The 27,958-nt window shown below is 40.5% G+C and overlaps 1 protein-coding gene across 2 annotated transcripts; it reads right to left on the bottom strand.

Annotated features, from left to right (window-relative positions):
• Positions 1-318: 318 nt before the first annotated feature.
• On the bottom strand, positions 319-27,627 carry LOC119893932 (C-Jun-amino-terminal kinase-interacting protein 1-like). 2 transcript variants are annotated; one of them, XM_038706346.1, is made up of 12 exons: positions 27,258-27,627; positions 19,069-19,144; positions 15,513-16,097; positions 13,734-14,087; positions 13,233-13,487; positions 10,979-11,054; positions 10,723-10,889; positions 10,535-10,638; positions 9,465-9,575; positions 5,649-5,719; positions 5,286-5,384; positions 319-3,648 (listed from the first exon to the last, which is right to left on the bottom strand). In XM_038706346.1, the coding sequence occupies exons 1-12, from the start codon at positions 27,327-27,329 to the stop codon at positions 3,576-3,578; spliced, it is 2,043 nt and encodes a 680-aa protein (XP_038562274.1). In that variant the 5' UTR covers positions 27,330-27,627; the 3' UTR covers positions 319-3,575. The 2 variants fall into 2 exon arrangements, with proteins under 2 accessions (XP_038562274.1, XP_038562273.1); XM_038706345.1 differs by having other exon boundaries at positions 13,734-14,315; positions 27,258-27,626.
• Positions 27,628-27,958: the final 331 nt, after the last annotated feature.

Below are 27,958 nucleotides of genomic sequence, written 5' to 3'. Positions count from 1 at the left end.
CATGGGACAGAAAAATCTTTTAAGAATATGAATACTGCAAGGACTAATGCTGCCATAATCCTAATAATGACTTCTACTCACAGTGAAAATCTCACCAAGATGTTGCATTACAATCCACAGAAAACTGGTGTAATGTTGGCCAGTTCTATAGTAAATATGTAATCAATCAAACGGCATTGGACCACTGACTGAAGAACAATACCAGCTGCATATACCCAGTGACACACCTTAACATTCCATAGCAGCCATCTTGGGTGTACCAAGTCATATCCAGCGATGATTGACTACTCATAAGAGTAGTAGACAGTAGAGACTTTATTGTCATAAGAGAGACTTTATTGTCATTCATCTGTATACAGCGCAGTACAGTACATAGAGGAATGAAATTGTGTTTCTCCTGGTCCCCGGTGCTAAACTAAAAGACTGAATGGTGTGACAGCAGTTAATACCGAGGACGGTCATCACTACACCAGAAAAAAATAGGCACTGTTTTTTGAACACAAAACATTTCAACATTTCAGGCTTCATTTCCGTTCACTTTACCTGCTCAAATCTATATCATAGTTAAACTGCTTGTGCTACATCTTCACAAGCAGAATCTGATTGGCTGGAATTCTGATTCTTAAAGCAGCTTTAACTGATATTTTGGACATTTTGGTGCAATAGGACAAACTGAAAACACATTACATTATAAAAGCATATCTTATGGGTTAGCAAATATTTGTCTCTTTACACATTCAGCAGACACAGGATGACGTTGATAAAAACAAATCCATTACTCACTTTTGTTTTAGCTCTGGTCTCCACCAATTCCTAAGAAAAATTGCTTTTTAGCTGCTAAATGCTCCGCTATGTTCATCTGATAGTCGCTCGCTTTGTCTGTCTGCTGTTTGGTGCTGGGCAGGAAGCGGACTGTGGGTTTATCTGAGCTCGTTTAGCTGAAAATAGCTGCCAAGCTGTTGCAAGAAACAATAAGGTTGACAAGAGCGTTGTTTGTGTGCTGGAAAACCAAAACAATGAGCTAAAAGAGGCTAGAAATCTGGAGGTAATAGTTATCACCAGGAGTGGTTTCGTCCCTGTGAGTGACTCATTTCACATTGCACACAGAAATTTGATCCATTGTTGTTCAAAATGGAGATTGCTGCAGCTTTAAGTCTGGAGCTCAGCTTCTAATGGCTGTAAAAACAGGGAGGAACTACATCAGAAAATTTATTCTCTGTCTGTACACAACGAGAGCAGTGCGTGGATCAGTTTGTGAAGATAAGTATTCAAATGTTAGAATTTAGTTTTAAAAATATCTCAGCTAAAAAACTGAATCTCAAGAGGAGTAAATATGACCCTAATCTTGGTCCCAGATTTGAGCAGGCAATGTGAAAAAAGTGTGAGCTGAAAGTGACTGACATGACTGCACAGTGATCCACCATCCCACCAGTCGGTTGTGTTGCACACACAGTAAATTGCACGGTGTCATCTGGGCCTTGACAGAGTTAAAGGAAGTATGTCATTGCTCAACCAGAGAAACTCTGTATGAAGAATTTGTACTTGGAACAACATTTGGAAGAAAAGGAACATCAAGCAGCAAAAAGAGAAATGAGGCACCTTAAAAGCAACTCCAAAGGTCTTCAACAGTAGATTGTCAAGTCTGGGGGATACAGGATTCAGAATTATACTTGTATATTTTTTGGAAACATCTATCTGTCTTCTGTGCAAAGAAACAAGCAAGTCCATTTTTTTGTTGTATATTCCTTCAAAGCACGGCCTTTTAAACTGCAGGGGAAAACTGTTGTAAATAAGAAGCCCTTCTTTATTGTAAAGTCAAGGATGAAGCTAATTTAAAGACAGAAGATTTACCTCCTTTTCAAAAACATGCAGTGTAGCTTTGTTTTTAGATTCTCATAGCTTAAGTGCGTGTTTATGGTTAGCAGATCTGCCTACCAAGCAGGTGAAATGGGTTTGATTCCAGGCCAATGTATTCTGCAACATACGTATGTAAAAATGAAACGCTTGTCTCAACTGAAACTGGTTTGACGTACAACACTTAATTCTCAGAGAAATATCTGGAACTGGACCCAGTAGCTACACTTGTTTACCCAAGTGAACACACTGTTCATGACCACCAATATGGCTGATCTATGCATCTACTCTCCATTAGAATGTCATTTTGGTCAACGGAAGTAACTCCATTGCACTCCCACACATAATTTAGACAGGAATAGATCTATCGCATACAAATCTTACATAAGCAACTACATTTCGCTAATTTTCCTACTAGTTAAATTCATGCATACTTTGATTTTAAATGTGCAATCTTTTTTTTTTATTTTAGTCAACATACTTGTCACACCTTTAAATAGAAAAGTTTGCAAACTGGAATTAAAGGTTCAGAACTTTTTAGAATGCACTTAGTGTCCTTTACGTTTAACCACATGTCAACCATCAGTCACTAGCAATAAAAAATGGGCTATGGGCTATGCTCCTTTTCTCTGAAGTGCGTTCATCATACCGTGACATAAAATGTGACTACAAATTAAAGATTTAAGTATTGTTGGAAGCAGTTTTATATTTTACTACCTGATCGTGGGCTTAAGGGATGCCAAAAACAGTTGCCAGAGCCCAAGGTGATCTTCAAATTGCTTATCTTGTCTGACCGAAAATCTAAAAACACATTCAATTCACAATGACATGAAAGAGCAAAGCAGCAAATCCTCTAATTTTAGAAGCTGTGACCATCAAATGTTTGGTCTTTTAATTTGCCCCATTAGCGGTGTGTCAGTTGGTCCAACATTTTTTACAGACTAAAATATCTTGACAAATTGGATAAACTGTGATGAAATATTGTTGACATTTATGGCCACCAAAGAAGGAATCTTAATAACTTTAGTGAACCCCCATGTTGAGACGAGATGTCTCAACCGCCCCAGACTTTTAATCCAGTTTGGTTCATGACCTGCATAACTAATGACATTCCCATGGGCCTCAGCTGTACTGTGTTTAGTGCTAATTAGCAAATGCTAGCTGCTGACATGGCAAGCATTACCTGCTGAACATTGTATTCATGCACATGTTAGCATGCTGACATTAGCATTTGCAGTAGCACCGGTGTGCTTAAATACAGCCTCACATAGCTGCTAACAATGTTGATGACTTGTTTTTTTAATACATGACTCAAATGGTTCACATTGATTATATAAACATTCTGTCAGTAAATTAACTCCATAGTCCTGTAGGCTGTCTATACGATAATCCAATATTTACATGTAGTTACATATGAGTAATTTTAGCCCATAAAATATATCAATATCAGATATTTGTGTTTGAGTTTTGGGAGGTCTATGTTACATTTGTTCTCACTGTATGGGACATCTCATGTGATCCTATCCATCCTTAGAGGTATTTATATCGTGACATGGCCAATGGAAGGAAAAGCTCGCTGTATCACTAGATGCAGCTATGAAAAGAAATCCACCATGCAAGTATTCTGACGAATGTATATCTGTGGTCCAGTTTGTGGTGTAAGACCAGGCTTACATGCACATAGTGAGTATTCAGTACATAGTGTGGATGGAGGAGAGGTGTTATTCAATGAAGATGTCTTCAGTGGGACAGGAGTAGCCAATGTGTTCCTTGTAATACTGCTGGAATGCCCTCCTGTGGGACACCAGAGAAGAGTATTAATACATTTGATTAGAAAACAGGTAATAACAAAACACAAGAGACGACAGCACACATCTGTTTTGTAGTATTATATATGATAAATATAGTGGAGGAAAGCATTGTGGAGTACGGAAGCCCTAAGCAGCTATCGATTCAAAATAATCTTTACTCCGTTTTCCTGTGATAAGGGATAATTATCTGGAGATCTCGAGATAACGAATGTTGTATTTCCGTGATAACAGGATCATTTTCTCATGATCTCGAGATAACAAAACAGTAATTTAACACAGGGGTCGGCAGGAACGTTTCTTAATGGTAATTCGGTGAGGCTAATAGTGTCACTGGTTTGCTTAGTTGGCAAGACTCACAGTCTTATGGTTGCGTTTTTGATCCTTACTGAACACCAACTTTTTTTCTATTTATTTTTTTCATAATCCTCTTCAACAAAGTTCTCACATGCTCACAATAAAGCACATGATGGACTGTGTGCATCCCAACGATTGGTCCACATCCATCAACCTATGGACTTTTCATTTCCCCATCATTCCCAAGCAGAGGAAATTCGTTTACACACTTCCTGACAGCTATTTCAGAACCTTTGAAATAGCTGTTGGTAAATGTGTGATTGGATTCCCCTGAATCTCTTCATAACAACTTTGCTAAAGAGGAGAATTAAAAACACACACACTGAGAACAGGAGCTGAACACACAATCCTTGGGTTATGAGCCTGTGCTCTACCAACTAAGCTAACCATTAATGAAATTATCCTAAAGAAACACACCTGCTCACCCATGTATTGAGCTATGGCTTGTTATCTTGACATCATGAGAAAATGATCCTGTTATCACAGGAAAACGGAGTAAAAAAATACAGTATTCCCCTTGTAACTGTAATGGAGTACAAGTATAAAGTAGCAAAAAACTGAGATACTCAAATAAAGGTCAAGTACCTCAAAATTTTACTTTTTAATTTTACTTTTTAATTAGTTACTTTCCACCACTGGTCCTGAGCAGATATATCCAGTGACTCTGGTGACTGACCTTTCTACCAGCACAACCGTCAGCTCAAACTTTCCCCACACAGTTTAGACAAGAACTATCAAAATCTAAGGCAGCTTGCTGGCCAATCAAATGCATGCAAGCTCTCGATACTGGTGGATTACTCTGTATTGTGAATGGTGTATCACAGTTTACTTTGCGATTGTCACAACTAAAGATAAAATAGTTGCAGCCGTGATAATTTTCCAGAATGCTCTGCTGTTTCTGGTCTGAATATGGGTATATTACCATGAAAATACATATTTTTAAGTTGATTCATGAACCCTTTCTTTTTTAGAGAGAAGGTTTTGAGATATCTGTGAGATTTGTGCCTCCATCTCAATATGCTAGAGGTGAAAGGAAGTTAGTTTGAAGTGCTGAGAGCACTGAAAAATGTGTCTTCTAAAAACAGCAGTTTCCAGTTTCTCTGGATAATGCACAGAACACACTGTCAACTGTTTTCACTGGAACTACTTTCTACTGAGAAAATAGTCCCTATTTTGGACAGATACCACTAGGGGCAATTCAAAAAATGTGTATAGAACATAGAACAGAAAATTAATCAGAATAGAATATGATATAATAGCTCTTACCCTACAGACTCAGCCAGAGGATGTAGTGTTGTCTCTGACATCATCACGTGACAGGCAAAGCGCTGTTGGTCGGGGTGTTTGGTGATGAAACCAAAATACCTGCAGTGCAATAATCAGCATTAGTCAGGAAATCTACAGTTTAGAGGTTTATTTACAAATATGTATTGATGCCAACCTGCTGTAGTAGACCAAGCACTAAGCTTAAATGTGTGAGCGTTACATCATTGGCATCAAAATGAAATGTCACTTAACAGACTGTGAGAAAAGGTACAATTTAATATAGTTTAATACATTTATCATGCAAGTGTGGGCCTTGTGGGACTGGGATTAGATCAAATAATCCTGTAAAGCAGTTTGACTCACTTGCTGTGTTTTGGATGACAGCCACAGAATGAGATGTTCTTTAACTGGAAGAAATGGAAACACTGGTCCCCCTGACACAGAGAGAGAGAAATAATGTGAATGAGTTAAATACGTATGTCTTGGTGTGTGTGTGCAAGGCTGCTAAGTAGAGCTAAACCTGAATAGAACCTGGAATATTATTACTTTTTTGTTTGGTTGGCTTTGGCCGGGTTCTACATCATACAACACCTTCATCCATCATCTGAGAACACTGATTAGCACACCCGATAACTGCAGTATGTAATGTTTTTGTGTTATTGTATTGTGTTAAGTAATAAACTTGTACACCTTCCAGTTTAAAGTTAGTTTTCTGTCATGGCCAATTTCGTTTCTGTCACAAGCCAGGTTATGACAAATCGGGGGGGGGGGGGGGGGGCCAGTCCGTTACGCAATCGGTAAGGCATTAAACTGGCTTGTGAATGAGCTGACGTCATCTTGAATGGGTTCTTTTAGAAGGCTGTGCGCTACAGGGGACAGTAGTGGGTTAAAGATAAGTTGAATGATTGGTTGTGTTTTGTGAGGCAGATTAGGTAGAGGGGATTTGACTTGTTTTGGCTGTTTTTGCAGGGATTGTCTCAGTCGTTTTTTTTGGCAACCGGGAGTTTAACATTTGAGCAGCAAATAAATTAACAAGTTGATTATGTAACAGAAGGAGTATGACAAAATGAAGAAAAAAGCAGAGATTAAAAGCACTTGGCGTTGGAAAAAATGCATTATCAGACTGAACAGGCAAAACTGTCTTTCCAGCAGACAGAAAATCCCATACCATATCAGTGATCAGAATGGCAGATGACTATGTTTTAATGCACAAGCGCAACTTTGGGGAATTACACATTCACTGTTTTGAGGGGAGTACCAATGCAGGTGGTGTGTATTCTCTAACTGTTGTCTTAAAAAGGGTATTGGAAAGGTGATCATTATGCTCTTAAGGCTGAGTCTTGACAGAATAGGGCTGTGGTACAGGTGCGGGCCTGGCTGTGTCTATGTGTTTGCGGTTCACGTAATAAATGACTGGATGCAGGAAAAAGCTTTGCCTGGTGAACTTGATTGTTTTTTGCCTTTTGTTTCAGATGGTTTGGTTTGGGAAGTGAGGTGAAAGCGGCCATTTATTATCCTGGATGACACTGCTGCTCTTGATTCCTTCATCCAGGCTTCAGTTACCATTTTCAGAGGAAGGTGACAGGGGGTGCTCTGTTCTTGTTTTGGGAATGGGCATGAACATTTTGCAGACCCCACTGCACAATTTTATGCTGCAATCCGATCTCTTTCAGTGACTGCCAGTTGAGGAGGAGGTACAAAATAACTCTCTCTGGGTTATTATTATGCACTGTTGGTAAGAAAATGGGTGCCTCATGGTAACAGATTATCCAAGTAGTAAAATTCAGGGAGTCTGTGTTGAAATTGGCTCACGATGAACTCTGAAAACTGGGGTGTCAGGAAAACATATGATCAGGCACTATGGCTTTTCTTTTGGCCCTGTCTGAATAAAGATGCCCCCACCAATGTTCCCTGCACGGGAATGTGTTAAAACCATATTACTTTCTGCTAGATCTGTCCCAGTCTCCTCCGTAGAACACGCACCTGGCACGTTCAGTAGGGGGAGTGTCTGTGGCAGCTGCGATGGAAGACGGGTAATCGTTTACTGGAGTCAAAGCAGGCAGATTTATCTAAACTCATCTTCTGCTACATAGCAGACAGTATACATGAATATAAAAAGAATTATAAAAATGTATTCAGTGGAGCAGTGCTGAGGATGAATTTGAGTTTAAAACTCTGATAGCTTGGGGGGAAAAGCTGCTCTGCATATGTATACACAGTACTTATACATACATCAATACTGTAGATGCTGGAGATGCTCCGCCAGTCTGGCGGAGATTCTATAGTTAACCCTGAAAACCATAAATATTTGTAAGTGAGGTAGATGTTATAACGCCAAATAAGATGGACTCATGAGGAGTCCATTTCAAGTTGCATAATGCCCCGCCAACATTTCAGAGGCCTATAACCAAAGTTTTGGGGGATGTGGAAGTATGTACAGGGGTGTACTCTCATTTGGAGCGCATCTGGGCTCTGTTCAGCCGTTTGGCTGAGGGGCATCTCACGTCAGCCTCGCCAAGTGTGAGTTCACATTGGCGATGGTCACATACTTGGGTCGGGTGTCAGGCAGGGTACAGTTTGTCTGGTGAAAGAAAAGATCTGTCTGCTGGGACACTACAGAAGCTTTTGTAGTAGTGCCACTTAGTGATTTGCTGATGGGAAAAACAGCTTGACAGAAGAAGTCAAGTTAGTAACGTGCATTAGTGGAATAAGGATGTATACAGATGAGAGGGAGAGGAGAAGAGAAGAGCTCAGTGCATCATGGGAAATCCCCCGGCAGTCTAGGCCTATAGCAGCATAACTAAGGGATGGTTCAGGACTACCTGAGCCAGCCCTAACTATAAGCTTTATCAAAGAGGAAAGTCTTAAGCCTACTCTTAAATGTGGAGATGGTGTCTGCCTCCTGAACCCAAACTGGAACCTGGTTCCACAGGAGAGGAGCTTGATAGCTGAACGCTCTGGCTCCTAGTCTACTTTTGGAGACTCTAGGAACCACAAGTAACCCTGCATTCTGGGAGCGCAGTGCTCTGGTGGGGTAGTAAGGTACTATGAGCTCTTTAAGATAAGATGGTGCCTGACCATTAAGAGCTTTGTAGGTAAGAAGAATGATTTTAAATTCTATTCTGGATTTTACAGGGAGCCAGTGCAGAGAAGCTAGTATGGGACAAACAAGGTCTTATTTCCTGTTTCTTGTCAGAACACGTGCTGTAGCATTCTGGACCAACTGGAGATTCTTAAGGGACTTATTCGGGCAGCCTGATATTAAGGAATTAGAATAATCCAGCCTAGAAGTAACAAATGGCCTTGTTTTTCTGCATCATTCTGAGACAGGATGTTCCTGATTTTTGCAATGCTGCGCTGGTGAAAAAAGGCAGTCCTTGAAATTTGTTATATGTTAGAGTTAAATGACATGTCCTGATCAAAGATAACTCACAGTGTTGCTGGAGGCCAGGGTGATGCCATCCAGAGTAATTATATGTTGATAATAAGTCTCAGAGGTGTTTGGGCCCCAGTTCAATAACTTCAGTTTTGTCTGAGTTCAACATCAGAAAATTGCAGCTCATCCAGGTTTTTACAGCTAACTGATTTTCCCTGTTTTCATCTGGCTTGATCAATAGATATAGTTGGGTCATCATCAAAGTTCATAAAATTGTCCAATGGAAGCATAAGGTGAATAGGTTTGGTCCAAACACATAACCATGTGGAGCTCCATGACTAACATTGGAGTAGATGGAGGATTCGTCACTACATGTACAAACTGAGATCGATCTGATAGATACTCTCTGTAAGTGGATGTGATGGTCAGAGGTGCCAAATGCAGTGCTAATATCTAACAAGACAAACTGGATCTCATTTGTAAAAACTGTTGTAATGTGATGGATAAATTGACCTTCTACCTTCTAATAGAAACAAGTCTTTTGTCTGATGCAATTAGGAGGTAATTTGTCATTCTCTGTGCTATGATGCACTTTAAATCCTGAATAAAAATCCTCAAATAAACTAATGTTATGTCCCAACCCAGTCCAAGGGCTCTCTCTATTCCTCCAGCACCATGTTTTTATTTGGCTGGCTTTGACTGTGTTACAAGTTTAGGTTCTGGGTTCACAAGTACCTGCTGCATGTTAACCATTAGCTGGATTTAAAAGTGTGACAGGTAGGTGGGTAGGTAGGTATACGTACCCTGTGAGCAGAGTGACACTGGTCCTGGACGCTGATCTTCACACCCTTCACACTGACCTCCAGCACACAGGCTGAGGGAGGCTGACCAGCCAGCCGCCTGTTACACGCCACCTTTTAGCACAAATAATCAGTAAATCAGTCAATAAACATTCCTGTGGAGCTCTGACTATCAGCACCAGGGCTGGTTTTGAAAAATATATTTTAAACTGGCCTGGCCTGTGCTTAATCCAAAGTATAGAGAAGTTGAGACTCAATATTGTTTAAATACGGGAATAGTGCACATTTCCAGACAGCTTCTGCTAGAAGACATGCCTAGTGTTGCACCAGGTTCTAGTTACAATGCTGCTTCCCTATTTTAATCCTGCCTACAATAATCTGAACAGTGGAATGTTTCTCCAACTGCTGAGAGCATCACCAGGCATTTTTGAATTGAACACATCTGAGATTAGAGGTCTGGGACTAAGCTACATCATGTGGCCATTAGTGACACTAAAGTGTTAACTTAAAGTAATCATGTGTTGGATTTGTATGAGATTATAACATATTACAAATCATTCTGATGGCATTTAATTTTGTTTGGAGAAAATTTAGACAAAAACATTGGCATAGGCTATGTGTTTCTTTCAGCCCATTTATTCTCAGGGTCCCCAAGTTAAAGGGGGACAGAAATTGTTGTGACAAGCATGAAAAAGAGAGCTAGAAAGTGGGTGTAAACCCTGGCTCCTTTTCCCCTGTTGTTATTACTCATTTAGAAAGGAGAAAAGGGATGAATGTAACAAATAAAATATAAATCAGAAAAAGTAGCCTGTGCTTTTGGTAGGTCAATGCTTAGTTACTTACTTCCATAACATAAAAGTTGTATTGTATATATATATAATGTAAAGACAAAAGAGCAAGTCTAATCTGATCATGCTATACTTAGGTAAATTGGACAAAAAGGACAGGCTCTTTTTAAAAAGCAGTTGTACTTTGCAGCTATTAGCTTTGGTTGTTGTCTTTACTTGCCACCATATCACCGATAATGAGATTTCATTGTGTGGTTCTGTTGTACAATGCCTGAGTTTCTGTACCTTCTGCATAGCAGCACACAGCACGTCGTTGCCTTTGTGGATGGGGACCTGAACTGAACCCAGGAATCGCACTAGGAACTGCTCTATCCAACCATCTTTCTGGACTGCGAGAAGAAAGGAGAACAAAGAATCTTTAATGATCAAATGTTGTTGATGATGGTGGTGTTTTTACAGTCCAGATCTTGTACCTTGGTTAATATCTTTGGCCACGCTGACAGCGTAGAAGGCAGGGAATATACCGGTAGCTCCAGTCCTCATGTTGTAACCCTGACACCACAGGTCCTCAGACTGGTTCAGCATTAATACTGGGTCATCTGTCTCTAGCTTCAGTTCATCTGCATGCCGAGGGACAAACCTAAAAACAGGCATAAAAATATACAGATTTCAGTGTAATGTTTATTTGGATGTGTCACAATTAGTTTGTGTATATTCATATGTGTTAACCTGTAGACAGCTCTGTGGCTCTGCTGTCTCTCCACTCCATCCAAAACACAGGAGAACACACCAAATGACCCAGCACCTGAATAATAACAGCAATGATGTTATACACACAATCAGCAGCTTACAGTTTGGTTTTGCTTTCTTATTCATCCTGTAGTGAAAAAACACAAACTCAAGTGATCCAATTTTGACGGACATATACAAGTTATCTGTTGGAGCCCCCGTGTGTGAGATTTGGAACATTTTTACTTTTCCGACTCCTGGTGTTAGTATGAAAAAGGATACTGGGGGTGACATTAATGCACACCGTTACTGAAGTTCCACCCCTTTAACTTGGGGACCCTGAGAATAAATGGGCTGAAAGAAACACATAGCCTACTATGCCAATGTTTTGTTTAAATGTTCTCCAAACAAAAATAAATGCCATCAGAATGATTTGAAATATGTTATAATATCATGCAAATTCAACACCTAATTATTTAAAGTGAACACATTAGTATCACTATTGGCCACTAGATGTAGCTTAGTCCCAGACCTCTGATCTCAGATTAGTTCAATTCAAAAATGCCTGGTGTTGCTCTCAGCAGTTGGAGAAACATTTCACTGGTCAGATTATTGTAGGCAGGATTAAAATAGGGATGTAGCATTGTAACTACAAAAACGACTTGTGAGAGTTTTTGGAGCTTGTGGCAATGACATGATGTGCTTGACATCTTCTCAGTAGCTACTTAAAACTACAGTATGATGGCTCATAGTGGCTGTTAGTCGCATGTTACTGCCTTACAGATAGATTATTCCAGCTCTCTAGAGATTTATGCCGCATTCAAACGCGAATTACTGACAACAGACAATAGCAAGAGATGTATCCACACTATGCCTATTCTCTAGTCACTGTGCTACAGGGGATGTCATCTCTAGTGAGCTGAATTCATGGAAAATAGTGACAAACAAATGACAAATAGAAATTCAGTCGGATTATCAGGCTACACCAGATGGTGGCTCATCACCGGCTCCATGAAGACCTATATCGTCTCTAATGTCTAGTTTTTTTTCACTTTACAATCTGGTCTCAGTAACTAATTTCACTACTTCCAATGTCTTTTTTGTAGGTAGTTTTGAATTTTTTTTGTATATTTATCCCACAGCATGGTACATTTCTTTACATTTCAGCCCTCGAACATGTCGAAGTTGACAACTGAAGCCTCAACATACTCAATTACCAACTAAAATAAAAAGGTTGTATGCAAAGACACATATAGAGGTGATGAATATAGCCAACTTTCAACATGTATACTGTATTTCAGTCCTGTCAAGACTAAATCATTTTTGGTATTTTGGTATTAATGCATATACTGATAACCTCAGATCATATTCCCTCTCTGTCTTCACTGTCTGTACAATATAAATTTGCAGAACTGAACTATGATGCATACAGTCTTATTTGATGGACAAAAGCAACTTTAATTGGTTAGCTCTACTAGTGTTGTGTTCAGGCTACACAATATTTTCATGTGTTAAGATGCTCATTGTGTAAGATTTGCTTTTTATAGAGACATAAGTTCTTGTGTGGACTTTGCGTAGAGACATGATTGACCATTCGTTGGTCCCCAACCAATCATTGCTTGTGTATGCGTGAATGTTAGGTAATGTGGATGTAGTGTAAAAGCACTTTGAGTGGTCGAGAAGACTAGAAAGGCGCTATACAGATACGGAGCATTTTTATCAAAAATGTAAACAAACAATGGTGTCTGAGGCGGTGTGTTTCACAGTTCCGCCTAGTGGCATGAACAACATGCTAGGTGTGTTGCACTCCTGTTGGTCAACGTCATGGACGTGACCGAACACTTTGTTGAAGGCAAAAAACATTCTAACAGTCATTTCCTCATGACGTTGTGACGTCGTGAGTCGTCCCAGATGCGGCGTCGGTTGAGTCCACTATGACACACTACGCGGGATAAAACAATTGATTGTCGCACCCGATGGCCATTGTCTTTCCTGACCCAACCAGAGACAGAGCTGATATTGTACAGTTTGAACCTGATGTCATGAACATATGTCATAGGAGCCCGAACATTAATTAGACATGTATCACCTAAATAGTAATGTTTAGAAACAAATCATTATTTTATTTTAATTAAATCGCTTAGCAGTTGACACCTTGTGTATGAATGTGTGTAAATGAGTGAATGTGTTGTAAAGTGCTTGATAGACCAGAACAAGTTCATTTACCATTTAAATATTTGGAGAATATACAAACCAGTGGCACTGTAATGGCTGCTGTTGTTGGCAAATAGGTTGAGGAACTTCCTGCTTCTGGAAGCTCCGACCCTTCCTCGGCTGGACTCGTCTTCCTCTGAAGTTGTGGTTGACGTTACCTTGGACTGCTTAGAGATCCTTGCCACAACTTCCCTCCTCCTCTTCACCTCCTCCTCCCTCTTCCTCTTCACATCCTCTTCCCTCCTCTTCTTCGTCTCCTCCTCCTTTCTTATCTTTTCCTCCTCTTTCCTCCTGTCTTAGAGCACAAAACAAGAGAAGGTTAAACTGGCAACCATGCAACCAGATGGCATAGGTTTGATTTCACCTTCGGTCAAGCGGCTCATTGCCACAACCTATTTCTGGCATTGTACATATATAAGCCCTACAACAAACTAGCAAAAAAGCAATCTACTTTTAGCCACTGTTGTACCAACTCATGTAACTTCACTGATTTGTGACAGAAATGTGCTCAGCCATGCTAAAAATGAATATGTATCATTACCTTGCTTCCTTGCTTCCTCTGTCCTCTTCCTCTCCTCCTCATACTCTGGGTCTTCCTCCTCATTGGCTGACTGATAGACCGTCTCTGTATCGCTGTCATCATTGTGCTCGAAACCATGCAAGCAGTCCTTGATGCTGACCAGCTCCAATTGAGCGTGTTCATCGACCACCAGAGTGTATTTAGCAGTGTGAAAATTTAACCCTGCTTTACCTTCACTCTTTGGTAGAGTATGAGCAGCCACACAGTTTCCTTCAGTGACAGAGTTGGTGCCATCCACCTTAGTATTATTGTCATCTTTTCTTCCCCCTGCTTCCACCTCTGATTTGGTACAGTCCATCTCTGTGTTTCCATTACCTGCAAGGCAGAGGGTTGGACCATTCTGGGTGTTAACACAGGCAGTTGGATCTCCCTCCCCCTCTTCTTCACTGATGTCAGGGTTAATTCGGTGGGATAGAGAAGGATGCAGGGGCCCTGGTGGGGGGCCCTCTGTGTCTGAGCTGAGGGACATTCTGTTTGACCCCCCCTCACTGCTGGACCGAGAGAGGACAGAGGGGTTGTCCTGAGTCCTGTCATGGTTTTGGCCTAAGAACACAAAATATGGACAGTGGGTAGACTTAAGGAGCAATAGAAAAAAATGTGTTTGGGAATAAAATATGGACTGTGGTTGGATGGATTTGTGAACACCTCAAATACTACATATATGTAGTATTTGTAGTATTTAGCAGGAAAAAAGCACTACACAGCTACTACACACAGGTTTATATTTTTCCCTTAAGCAAGGCTCAGGTTCCATTACACATGCTTAATGGCCAGTAATCGTAGATTGGAGTGGTACAGACTTTTTTGTATACTATAAATCTGCACCAATAAATGTTTTTCTTCATAGGACAATGGATCAGATAACTTTGTGTGTGTAAAGGGGTTTCTAGTAGTGGCAAAACCATAGAGAATTATCACCAACTTTGCAGTTCCCTACAACTCTAAGTTTTCTGGCCCGCAACTTGACTCTTTCATCAACCACGATACCAGCAGCAGGCAGCTTTATCTTCTGCCCTCAAGGTGCCAAAAAATGAAAATGAAAAACAGTTTTCAGTTTTAAATGAAATTACAGATCAGTACATAGTGTTAAATCTTTAGAAATGCTCATTCCCAAGAGGCCCTCTTGTGGCCCTCATCGTGCACAGCTTTACATTTTCAGATGAATCTCCCGACCCTCAAGTCATCCACAGTTGTCCTGACCCTTTCATTAGTAAACAGTTTGGGAAAACTTACATGACTTATACCATAAGACACTGTACTAAATACACTACGTTTTTTAAGTTATTTTTCCGGGTTGCATAGTTTCTTTGGAATTTCCTAGAACCAAACTCATTTGTAAGTGTAATTTCAGAGGAAGGCTCCTGGAAAGTACAGTTAATATGGTTATAATAACAGGGGAATTGAAGGCAGCATTCAGTTGGTTTCTTCTATTGAATTGCTAGTGTAATCTACAGAGTAGATGTATTTCCAATTAAATGCATAATTCCTTGGGACTACATTGATCAATATTAGGGGTTTTTTGTGGCTTTTGGTTTTTAGAAATTCTTTCAATCAAATTAATTTACTCAACAACTGCACCATTTCCCTGTTCTGTATTGAAATGAAATGATTCACTCTTATTACGCAGAATAAAGGTGCAAGTGTATAAGCCAGTGAAAATGTCCTTGTTGCTAGAGACTACCCGCCCTTTGGCACCCACCCAATACCCACCACCCTGCGCTCTAAAAACGGGTTCATTACCTTGATCTTGGGTCTTGTCCTGGTTTCTTGGCGCTACAGGTGTGCGTGGGACCACCATCGCTGTCAGTACAACTTCCTGGTCAGACAGTATGTTATTTGGCTTCAGTCCCCCTCCTCTGTTACCCCCTTTAGCAACTACTTTTCCTTTCCCATCAGCCCCCTGGCTTTTCAGTCCATTTGCTTCTCTTGGCCTCTGATGTCCATTCCTCTCTTTCTCCTTCCCCTTGGACTCCTCACACAGTCTTCCTCCTCTTCTATCTTCCTTCCCTGCTGACACTCCATCTTTTCCTCTGATGTCCCCCAGGTTTCTTTCTCTCATTGCTGTCACTCCTCTTCCTACCCCTCTTCCTCCTGCTACTCGTCCTCTCCTTTGACTCCTCGGTGTGCTGGAGGACTGTGTGTATGTGGCCCTGGACACCGGCCTTTCCCGCGGTCGAGCACGTATGTCTGCGGTGGTGGCAGCAGCCTGAATGTTGGCTCTGCTGTTGGCTCCATTGGTTTTGGGAGATTTTAGGGCGGGGCGGCGCGTGCTGTGTTGGACCTTGTCCTCCGCCTTTGGTTTGACACCCGGTGGTGTAAGATCCCCTTAACACACACACGAAAACAAACAAAAGTATCAGACTATGTATTAGGCAACCAGATGTATGCAGAGGGATTATCAGATTAGCCTACAGTAAGCAGTTGATCCAGGATATGAGTTACAGGAACAGAGGAAAAATCCACACATTTCAAATATTTCAAGAACATTCTTCCTTGAGTGTTGTTGTCACTGTTACGCATTTGCCTCCTATACTTTTTAATTCCAAAACATGTATTTAACTATGTTTGCCTGTAATGGTCAACCATTTACAATGGCCTGAATGCACTGGACATTTCTGAAAGTGTCCTACCACACAATTATTTGAAAGTTCCTTTTGTTTGTTATCATACACACATGAAAAGGCAGATAGGTTTTTCAAGGTTAAAAATTTTGATCCCATGTTGCAGAATAGGTATAACACACACTGTGTAGATCAAATATGGACAAAAATATCCCAATTAAAACCCATTAAAACATACGAACCGCCATTAGATTAGATTAGGTGTAGACACACACAACTGCAATTTTCTATAAAATGTGAAACATTGCATTGTGGGATTGTTTGCAAAAAGTTGTACAAATATAATGAATGGACACTTTTTTTCAGGGCACTAGTAAAGTGCTTAAATTCCACACTTAATTAAATGGCAGGGGTTAAATATAGTGCACAATATGGAAAATAGGGTGGGATTTTTGGACGCAGCTCAGACATTTTGACTGCAGTAATTGCTGGAACAGAGCTATCATTAATGTTTTGAAGGGCAATTGACCGTTCGCTAAGCCCCGCGGAACGGCCACGACGATTGAGACAAAAGACAACGATATGAATGATCAACACTGTTCCTGTAAAGCAGGGTAGGCCTCTATTCATTATTACAATCATTAAAAAGCAGAACAGTTGGATTTTATAACGTTACATTCAGTAGTAAGCTAGCTAGCGTTAGCTAACTAACATTACATTAGGAACGATCCACAGCCGGATTTATTTTAGGTTTTGGAAGGAGAATAAGTCGTACTTTTCCTTTCAACCTCTCTGGTAATGACTGTAACTATTACAAGATGCTCCAGGAAAAGCTAGAAAATGACTCTTTTTGCATTAGAGTCAATGCGCATCCATGAAAGTGTGGGACCTCAGTTGGAGCAAGTCCTATACTGCGCTGTTATTGGCCAGCTGTGTATTCAGGGGGTGGCTTGGCAAAGAGTCAATTGGCTCCTTGGTGGGTTTGGTGGGAGGGGCTTAGCGGAGTGATTTGAGCAGCAGAGAGAGACGTGGAAGGTTGTGTATGTTCCAACTGCAGCTTTAAAGTAACATTATGTAGTAATTTTATCTTTAAAAAACAGCTTAAAATCCTTTTGATGATACACTGTCTTGTAATAGGGTGAATGGCGTCTGTTATTGCACTGTGTAATACTGGAATCCGTGCAGGAAATCTAGCGTGAGAACTGCATGATGCTTTACGGCACCAATGCAACTCTACAGCAATCAAAAAGTATAAAATGTACAATGTAAGTTCTTTGGAAGATGCTAGCTCGTTATTCCCAGTACGGATTTCATGGCAGAGGCTGTTAAGAGACCAAAGAAGACGTTGGAGGAAGAGAAAAAGACAGAGTGACTGAGCAAGAAACCAGACAAGAGTAAATGCGACTGGGTTTTACTCATTGGCGTGAGCTAAATAGAGCTGAAAGGATGCAGGACAGATGCCGAGCTGGCCTTCTTGCTGTTGGACTAGTCACTAATAACTTGTTTGCTGGCTTGCTGTGTCTTGCGTTGTTGCACTTGCTTGAGCAAAATCAGCCAGATGTTTCACGGACAGAGGTTTAGCTAGCTATAAATCTCGAGATTATGTTAGCAAACTTACTAGATAACATACTCGAACACTGGTAACGTTACTTTAAATACTCCGGCGTCAATTGCTGTCTAGCTTTGTTGGCTAGCATGCCACCCAAGGTTCAAGGAACATTATGCCACTGCTGGTCGAGAGTGGTGTCATGCTGGAGTCGGACGGGCAAAATAACCGGGCTCAGCGAGCTCTACGGACATAACTTTAGCTAATGGCAGAGGTAAAGAGCACGAAGAGGACGTTGGCAGAGGAAGCTAAGAAGAGATAAAGAGAGAGTGACCAAGCAAGAGGCTGATGATGTTGCCAAGAGCTTTGTTAAATAAAAGGCTGTGAGACAGATGCTGAGCTGGCCTTCTTTTTGTTGGACTAGTCAGTAATATTGCTATGTCTTGTGTTGTTGCACTTGCTTGATGTTTGGCTGTGTTAGCAAAGTTGTCGACTTTTGATCGTACGAAGTAATGTAATGATTACAAATGCACGTGTACAGCTGTCTTTGTTTATGACAGCGGTGAAGTACACTCTGAAACAGTAGGGGCGCCAAATCACGCCAAATAATACATAATCTTCCAAGATTATTTAAAAGCCATGGATAATTTTGCTGGTTGAATGTGCTTGCTGTTTAAGGTGAAAACAATACTGTTGGGACGCAACTTAACAAGTAAAGAAAACACACACACATATTCCTATAGCTGTCCATAAATGTTTACCTGTTTCGTTGCAATGGTTATCTCCATGTAAACCAATGCATTTCTTTCAAATTGTGCTGCACATATGAACTCGAACTACAGTGTTTATGTGCGTTGCACTGTGGTTTGTGTGGATCCATGTCAGTGATCAGGGCCCCCCATGCAAAGTTTGCACAGGGACTCGCACCCCTCCTGCAACTACTGTACTTAAGCTAGAAAAACTAACAAACATTTTTTGACAAGAAATACGTGGAAGTGGGGGAACTCATCTCTATGAACGTGAGTGTCAGGGTTTTCTTGTGTCTTAACACAGCTTTGTTGCTGAAGTCTTTTGAAGCACAGAGATGACATTTGTATCCATTTTGTTATTTCAAACTAATTATCTATTTCTTTATTAATTTCTATTTTATGTTAGTTTGTTTTTTTCAGACTTATTTTACTGTCCATACCTGTTATGTGTGGGGAGGAAGAGCGGGAGTCCTTCCAGCTGTCCTTCTTGCCTAAAGAGTTGTTGTTAATGGAGTCCTGGAGATAGTAAATGAGACAGAGCAGCAGTGTGAGAGAAAAAACCAACACACACACACACATAAAGAAATATAATCATTCCAGAATACTCAATGTAGAAATTTAAAAACCAAATGCCAATATTCCAAATCTAAAAACTCAAGTCAGGTCACTCACAGACACTAATATTCCAAATTGATTTAAAGCCAGACTAATGAAATAAAAATACTAAACTGGCACATTTAATGAACATTTAAAAAAATTTTTTAAATGTATTTTATGTTTTTAGTTGCCCACTTCAGAAATTGTGTGGATGTGGGGCGCGTTTAGCTCAGCTGGTAGAGTGCGCACTCCATGAAAAAGGCTCCTTATCTTTCTCCCTCTTTCCTCATTCTATCCACTGTTCTTTCAAATAAATGCACAAAATGCCCAAAGAATATCTTTAAAAAAGAAGAAATTGTTGGAATGCATCAACAAAGTAATAATAAAATAATAATTGTTCATATTACAAAGTACAGTGTAAACTTGCTCTATATGAAGAATGCAATATATGACCTCTGTTATGAATTGGTGCCGCGGCTCAGTCGCCAGTGGTAGGTCGACGCAGCTCTGAATTTTTACACGCTTGGGATGCTGCATAAAGGAGTGAAACATTACCTCCTGTGTCCCCTATGTGGCGCTAGAGAACGCCCGCTAATTATGCGTTATCTCTCAGTACATCAAGCGTGGACCACAGCGTAAAAATTTCATGTAAATCAAATTGTGAATGTCATACAGGGCTTACCTCTGGCAAACTGATGAACAGCTGTACAGTTCTGAACAGAACTGAGCATGTCTTGCTCCCTATAGTTTGAATCTTTAAAATGGCAGAATAGCCTGTGCAGTCCACTCAGAATGGAACTACTAGGTGATTTGAACGCACCCAGGGAGAATCAGAGTATCTCTCTCTGTGTAAAGCACATCTCTATGATGACAGCCTGACGTTACAACAGTCTGTGGTGATTTTTAATGTGCAGACAAAATCTAATGGAGCCAGTTTTATTCTTAACAACAGTCTAGTCAAGGCCAGCTATAATTTTCTGTCTGATACCCAATAATAGCTGTGATAATGTAAGAATGCAGTTGCGGGAGTATAAAAGGAAAATATTGGCCTGTTGGTTCATTTGCTTGTTAAAACTATTGACGCAAACTTTCCAAACTTGTGCAGAAAAACATGTCTTCCTCCCAAACTTCTCATGACATCAGCAGAGTTGTTAAGTTCTCTTGTTATGTGAGCAGGGCAAACGCTTGGCTCATGAGGTAGAGCCCACTAACAGCAAGATCGGCGACCCACTCTGCGTGTCGAAGTGGCAAATATCTTGCTTCAAGGAATTTGCCTTGGGCAAGTTCAGTATCTTGAAGGCTACTGATGTCTTTGTAGTTTGTGGTGTGTGAGTGTGTGCATTAGTTTCTTTCAAATGATGAACATGCTGCTATTCATGACAATACCACCTGCTGAGCTACAGAGACTCCAAAGGTGCCCAGCAACACTACTAAAAGTTGAGAAAGGCTCAACGTAAAGGTGGATTAAGCGATTCTGGAGAATGCAACACAATGAGAAATACCATGATATAGAGCGAACAACGACACACCAAGTAATGTAACCAACGTTGCCTAAGCTGTGGGTTGGCATACAGTCGCTACAGCTGCTGCTGTGAAGCTAACATGCAGAGCAGGCTCCAGACAGCAACACCTAGGAGCACGTCTTGTTGAACTAGAAAGTAAATTGAATATCAGTGGGAAAGTCAATGGCAGGTGTAAACAGGGCAAGAGGGAGAGAGTGCCTAATGACACATAATGATTGAAAGCTCTTTAAAGGAAGAAAAAGATTTATTAAGTTCCAGGGATTAGAAAAAGTGGAGAAAAAGAGACTTTGTTTTCCATAATGTTAAAGATTTACGTTTAGCTTGACTTGTGAGAAAATGGACATTCTTTTTTAAGCCATGCCTGAACTATCTCAACATATACTGGATGGATTTTCATGAAATGTTGTACACACATTGATGGTCCCCAGAAGATCTATCCAAATGACCTAGAAGTGGTGTGACAAGATCTCATGCCACAAGAACTTGTGAGAATAAAAAGTGATGAGACTCACGCAATGATTTCACACAAAAAATAATATACACAACATAACTGATGACGTCGCCTCGCAAAGCCATCAACTCCACCTAGCTGATGCAACACACATGCACTGTGAATCAAGACAGTTGTGGCCGAGTTTTGCAATATCAACATCGAAAAACTGAAGCACAAACTTGCTCTGTTTGCGAAGGTGCTGAAGTTTGCGTGTGGATTTGTGGTGAGATTTCAAGTGTTGTTAGTTGGTTTTGGTTTCCAAACGGTCTGAAGGGGATACTATCAGTTAGGGTTGCCACCCGTCCCTTAAAATACAGAATTGTCCCGTATTTGAAAACTGAATAGCGCGTCCCATTTTGAATCAATACGGGATGCGGTTTGTCTCGTTTTTCCGAGTTGTTTTTAATGCAGCATCCCTTGCAAATCATCCCACCCGCATTCTGTGAATACTTGTCCTTTTCTAACCCAGATTGTGTAATACTCGCTGCTATTGTTGGTTTGATTAATACCAGTTCAGAGCCAATCAGAGTCAGATAAGGGTGGGTTTCTTGTCGAGGAGTCGAGTTGAAATAACGGCGGCAGCTCGAGAAACACCCCACGTCCCCTCTGAAACGAAAGCAGACGACAACGAGAGTGAGGCTATTTAATACACATTTAATTATCAAAACATAGTGCCTATGTGAAGAAAATAAGCAACCATGTGCTAAGCTTAACCAATCTATAGAACTGCATCCTTCAATACTATAGAATTAACAATAGGCTAAACAAAAACTGAAAAAATAAATACATAAATATATTTACTGACCAATCATAAAAACGGTGATATATTAAATGTTTGTAGATGTCTGTGTTCACACCACCCTTTACTTAAGTTCATTTGCAATTTCTCATCCTGTCCATCAACAGCCACATTATAAGCATGGCAGCATCCACTGGTTATGTGGAAAGGATATTTTCCAGAATGACCAACAAAGTGACAGCAAGAACAGGTGCTCTGTGGAGCTCATTAGGAGGGAGCTCTTCATCACTCTGAACTTTGAGCAGTCCTGTTCATAGTTTTACTGTAGCTTTTGAAAGACAAACAGCTAGTCAGTGCTGCACGAGTAGTGTACTTCTGACAAGAAAATATTTATAAAAGGAAGCAGGCCTAACATGCTCCACTACGGCACACAAGACCTACTACTTCTGGTCCACTGATGTTCATGATGTTCATGGAAAAAAAAAGTCTTTCAAATTGAATCAAATCAAAGCATTTGTTTTAGCCTATTTATAGTTAATAAGATATGGGCATGTTGATTTGTATACAGTTCACATTTCACAAGTTCCTCTAAAAACCTATTTTTTTGTGGTCTCACTGTCATTGTAGGCCTATGTTTATTATTGTCATAGCTACGACAATATGACCACTAGTCTGTTGAGTTGTGATAAAGAGAGAGTGGGTTCATCTGTTCACACTGATTTCAATTGCTTATTAAAATATCCATTAGTATCAATCTTAATACTTTCCTGAAAACAGGTTTTAAGTTATGATATACCACCACTGGTACACCAGTGGCTACCCTACTACCAGTGGAGCAATAACATAATGCACAGCAGAGTATAAGGCAGGTAGACTTAACCCCTTGACGCCTAAATTTATTATTATTATTATTTATTATTATTCTTCTCTTAATATTACAACTTCTTTGCAGATTCTGAATGTGCAGAAAGTTGTGAACATGAGCAGAAAACCTGCTGAAACACAGGAGCTATTAAAGTCCAGGAGTTTCTAACTGAATTAAAATGTATTCATTTATCATTGAGGTGAAAAGGTGCCACATGCACATTTAAAGAGGTTACTTCCCCAAACAAAGACACAAAAGAGGAGGGAAAACTAAATCATGGTGCCTCAGCAGGGATGATATTACATGAGAAAAGTTGATCTACAGGAGAAACAGATCTGAAAGCAGCACAGAATGACTGAGAGCTGCACTGCATGATAGTCTGTTATATTTGTATTTATTTAGTAGTGTAAGGGACAGTAATATTATTACAGTTACTAAACAAAATAACGCTGCATTACTGAGCACCCCATGCTTGATGTGACTGCATGAATGTGTGGCGTCAGCTTTTAGCCAAAAAGCCAAAGGAAGAATGGAGAACGAGAGAGAGAGGTGTTCTTTCCACAGCTGGAAGTTGCTACTGACATTATTGGGTCAGAGTCTAAGATGCGAAGAACATTGTGGTTTGTTGGAAACTCTGTGTGACCAGCAAAATGCTTTCAACCGCAAACAATTCTACATTTAATTTATTGAAGCATCTGCTAAAGAAGCACAGCAACATGAAACTTACAGAAAGAAACTCTGGCGGCGACTGTCAGTGATGCATGTACTCGTTGGGAGAGAGTTTTATGATTTGTAAAAATACTTAATACTGCTCTTATACATAAAACCATACTCCTTGCTGCTGTTATGAATATGATATTCAAGACTGCTTTGTTTTTTGGGGGGTAATAAGTAAGTAATGTAATAACATAATGAGTAACATAACTACTTACATTTATTCATTTAGCTGATTCTTTTATCCAAAGTGACTTACAATTGCTATACTGTATATGTCAGAGGTCACACTCTGCTATGGGTTACATGTCTTGCTCAGGGACACATTGGTGTCTCACAGTGGATTCGAACCCAGGTCTCTCACACCAAAGGCATGTGTCTTATCCACTGCACCATCACCACCCTTATGTTATAGGACATAGGCTACTAGTTATAGGCCAGTCTGTTCTCCAGTCAGTCATCAATATAGTCCTCCATTTGGTATTATTAGGGAAGTTCCTGATTCGTTCTGCAGTAATTTCTAGCAATTAGTTCCTCATTTGTTCCTCATTTTCATTCATGTTTTATCCCCTGAGACCAGGTCTTTACTTACTGCTGCATTAAAGGCAGCAGACATTCTTAGCAAGCAGCTTAAGGAAGAGACTGAACTGATGACACAATAACCTTTCTACTGTATATCTGCCTGTCAGCAGATCATCTTCCTACTCTATGTCAGGTTACAGTGGATCATTTACTGTGGAATGATCTGTTACAGTAAGATCATTACTGATAACGTCACATTACAGTTAACCTGTGAGGAGCAGCCAAACCACTAAAGATGTCCTCTTCACAGAGAATGAATTGCATTCCACACCTGGAACTTGATGTACCCGTGATTTAGCTGGTTACGTTATACTATACATCTCTTTAAAAGAATGATTCTATAAAAGTAGTTGAGTTTGTCCAATGGCCATTTTATCCAGTATCTGACAAGAATGTTTGTGTGCAAATGTGTTAGGTGTCAAAGGTGATTAGCCTTCATTCCAGCAGTGGAATATAACCATGCTCAACAGTATGTTGTGCATTTCACTTTTTTCTAAGGGTGTCCCTGACTAACAATTTACATAGTTGAATCAGAATTGTCAAGGATTACCTATAGTCGACTGATAGTTGAATCTGTGTGTGTGTGTGTCGGGGGGAAGCTGCAGAGCTGCAATCTCTATTCATTAGTCAGTGTAACTCACACTGTACATTTACAGCTAAACTGAGGCTTATTGTTGACCTTTTTATCTCGGCTCTGCTCGGCTGCCGAGGGTCTCGTGCAGAGTTGTGTGCATTGCATGCACGTCGCAGTTTACTCGCAGGTCTATTCCAAGTACTGTAAAAACCATTTAATACTCATTGTGTGGTTCATCAATGGTGATAAATGAATCGAAAACTCTGCACGTCACCGGTGCTGCTGGTGCTCTGTCTCTCTCCCCCTCTTCTACCATACACACACACACACACACACACACACACACGCTACGCCACACATGCGCACTGACGCCTCCTACCTTAAGGGTTAGGGTTACAGTTTTAACTTTATTCACACACTTTATAAAGATTTATTAAAAGCTTCTTTTTTCTCACGTTTATTTACAGCACTCTATGTTGATATTTATGTCACAATATGCTGCATATTAACTTATTGGGAGAAAAACAGCAGTTCTGTGTAAAAACAGACATTGAGCACCCCCATATAGCCAAAATGGTATGATCCTTGTTTCATAATGTCTCTGTGAAGATTTGACGGTGAGATTAGGAGTCGAATCAGGCTCCTCCTATCGAATCTTCGACTATTCGGGGTCGCCCCTATACTTTTCCACATGAACATTTATTTACGTGTCTAGTTCAAACAAAATTAAAATGTAAAATTATCAGGTTAGGTCCAAACGGTGCAGATGTTATATAGCTAAAATGTTGCAAGAGAGCATGTGTAACAGTGACATATTACGCACTCTGCTGGTAGAACCTAATGGAATCTGTAGGTTTTTGAACGCTAACAAATTAATTGTTGTTTAACTTTGTTGAAATTACCAAGGGTTTCAAGAGTGCATGCTGTAAGAGGGAGGGCAAGAATGCAGACATATACATTTTTCAGAAACGCAGATGAAAGAAACCTCAATGGAGTCACAAGCTAGAGGAGCAGGCCAGACGTGAGGTCAGAACTTTGATAAAAGGTATTGGCCCCAGCTGGTGTTTTAGTACATATCTGCTGACTCATGCGTTTGCAATTAATCTGAAACTACCAATAATAAATAAAACAAGCTAACTAAATGTTCGCCTGAGTGCTAACAGAATTGAGTTAGCTGTGCTAACTTTTCTGAAATCCAGCAGGACAAGCATGTGTTAATCCCCAGAACAAATCCAAGTCAAGTTTTTGAAATGAATTAGGCCACAATCTTGAAAAAATGTCATCCTCACAGATAGATGAAATACAGGAAAGACAGGAAGAGAGAAGGGTAATTTTTGCCTTCTAGGGTTAGTTTTGGATAGTTCTGCATTTACTAGGTTGTGAATCCAGCGAATCTCTTATCAAACCTTTTTTCTCCGACTATTGCTTTCACTAGTGAAACTGACAAACATCATCAATGGCATGTTCTATCAACTGTAGCTAATTAACAAATGCAACTGTTGAAAGCTAAACATAGCTAGATTTGTTAAGCGATTTGATACTGGATTTGAACCCCAACACGAGCCTATAAAATTGTTTGTTAAATAATATCTGACCACATCTGACCATCTACACTGTATTTCTATTGTATTATTTCTATTATATTATTATTTGGGCCATAATAGACAAAAGCAGTCATAACAACAGTGAAATCAATTTCAATGGAACTGTAAGGAACGTCATTCGGATGTTGATGCTGAAGGGAAACCCAGGTTAGGGAGAAATGACTCCGCTCTGATCGGCACAGACACAATAAACAGGATGCCATTACTTTAAAGGGATACACCACAATACTACTACTGCTGGCTCCCTGCAGAGAGAACTCATTACTATCATCTAGACTTATTTTATGGAAATATTTCTCTTTTGACTTGGTATTATATTAGCCTCTTCCTCTATTCTCTTACTAGAAGATGCTGCTACAGCTGACCCATTTTAAATATACATGGATATATTTCACAAGAAGGCAGAACAGCTTGGAGGCTCTCGTTTTTAACAGCGCAATCAGGGTCAGTCCTCACAACAGCCAGTGTTCTGTCAGTGTCCTTGAGCAAAAGAAAACAGCTACATGATATAGATTGACTTATTTGCTTAATTATTGCTATTCAAAATATAGGTAATTTTCCAAGAATACTGCAAACAGTAGGTAGACGAAACAGGAGCCTCTTTACTGAAGCACAACAACTTACAGCTACAGCTGAACCATTTTCAGAACTGACCCACCGCCAGCACACGCACACACACACACACAGCATACACAAACACAGATACAAAGCTACCTAATGCTGTCTCATCCTGAAGACAGGATCCTCCCAGGAAATACACACACACACACACACACACACACACACACACACACACAGTAGACCATTTATTCATCTTGATGCCACTGCTGCCTCATTCTAAACACAGGATCCACCCATGATTATACACACACTCACACACACTGTAACCAATTTTCCCAGCTCATTTTAAAAACAGGGGATCCTCCCAGCTTCCCTACCTGGGTGCCGGCTTGTGGCAGCTGGGGAAACAGAGCCAGGGTGGTTGGTCTCTTTGGTCGATATTTGTCCATGACAGCACAGGTTGATCTCCCTCCAACAGGCGACAGCTTCCTCCCTCCCTCCTCCTCTTCCTCCTCCTCTTCCCCTCCTTTATTTAGCCAACTGTGTGCGTTCTTTAGCTTGGACAAGCTCCCCCCCACCCTCCTCTACATCCCTCTCTTCCCCTTCTTCCTCCTCAGTCTTCTCAGCATCGATCAGCTCCCAGCTCAGCCTCAGGACACGCCCCTTCCTCTCTCTCCTTGTGTGATCATTGGCTGGCCACAGTGTCACATCATCATCATCACCACCATCATCATCTGCCTGGCAGGAGCAGAGTGGAGCGCAGAGGAGAGGTAGAGAGACGGAAGGAGGAAGACAGAGAGAGCAAGAGATGGGCGGTTTCGAATAGAGATGGGGTGAACGAGGATTGACAGAGAGAAGAAGGCAGGGCGGAGAGACAGAGATGCAGAGATGGAGAGAGAGGGGGAGGAGGAAGTTAGGACCAACCAATCAGAGCAAAGCATGACATCATCAGCTCATCTGCCTGTGGCGCTTTCTGTGGCTAATAAACACTGTGTGTGTGTGTTTGTGTGTGTGTGTGTGTGTAACTCAGTCATATAGGATTACACAGTGACAGTAATCCCATCGCCGACAGACCAGT

Source organism: Micropterus salmoides, unplaced genomic scaffold (genome assembly GCF_014851395.1).
Source record: "Micropterus salmoides isolate LMB-PRFRI ecotype aquatic unplaced genomic scaffold, ASM1485139v1 Ms_hic_scaffold_8, whole genome shotgun sequence".
Lineage (NCBI taxonomy): Eukaryota > Metazoa > Chordata > Actinopteri > Centrarchiformes > Centrarchidae > Micropterus > Micropterus salmoides.
The sequence above is the reverse complement of the archived record's forward strand: the minus strand, read 5'-3'. Positions and strand labels throughout refer to the sequence as shown.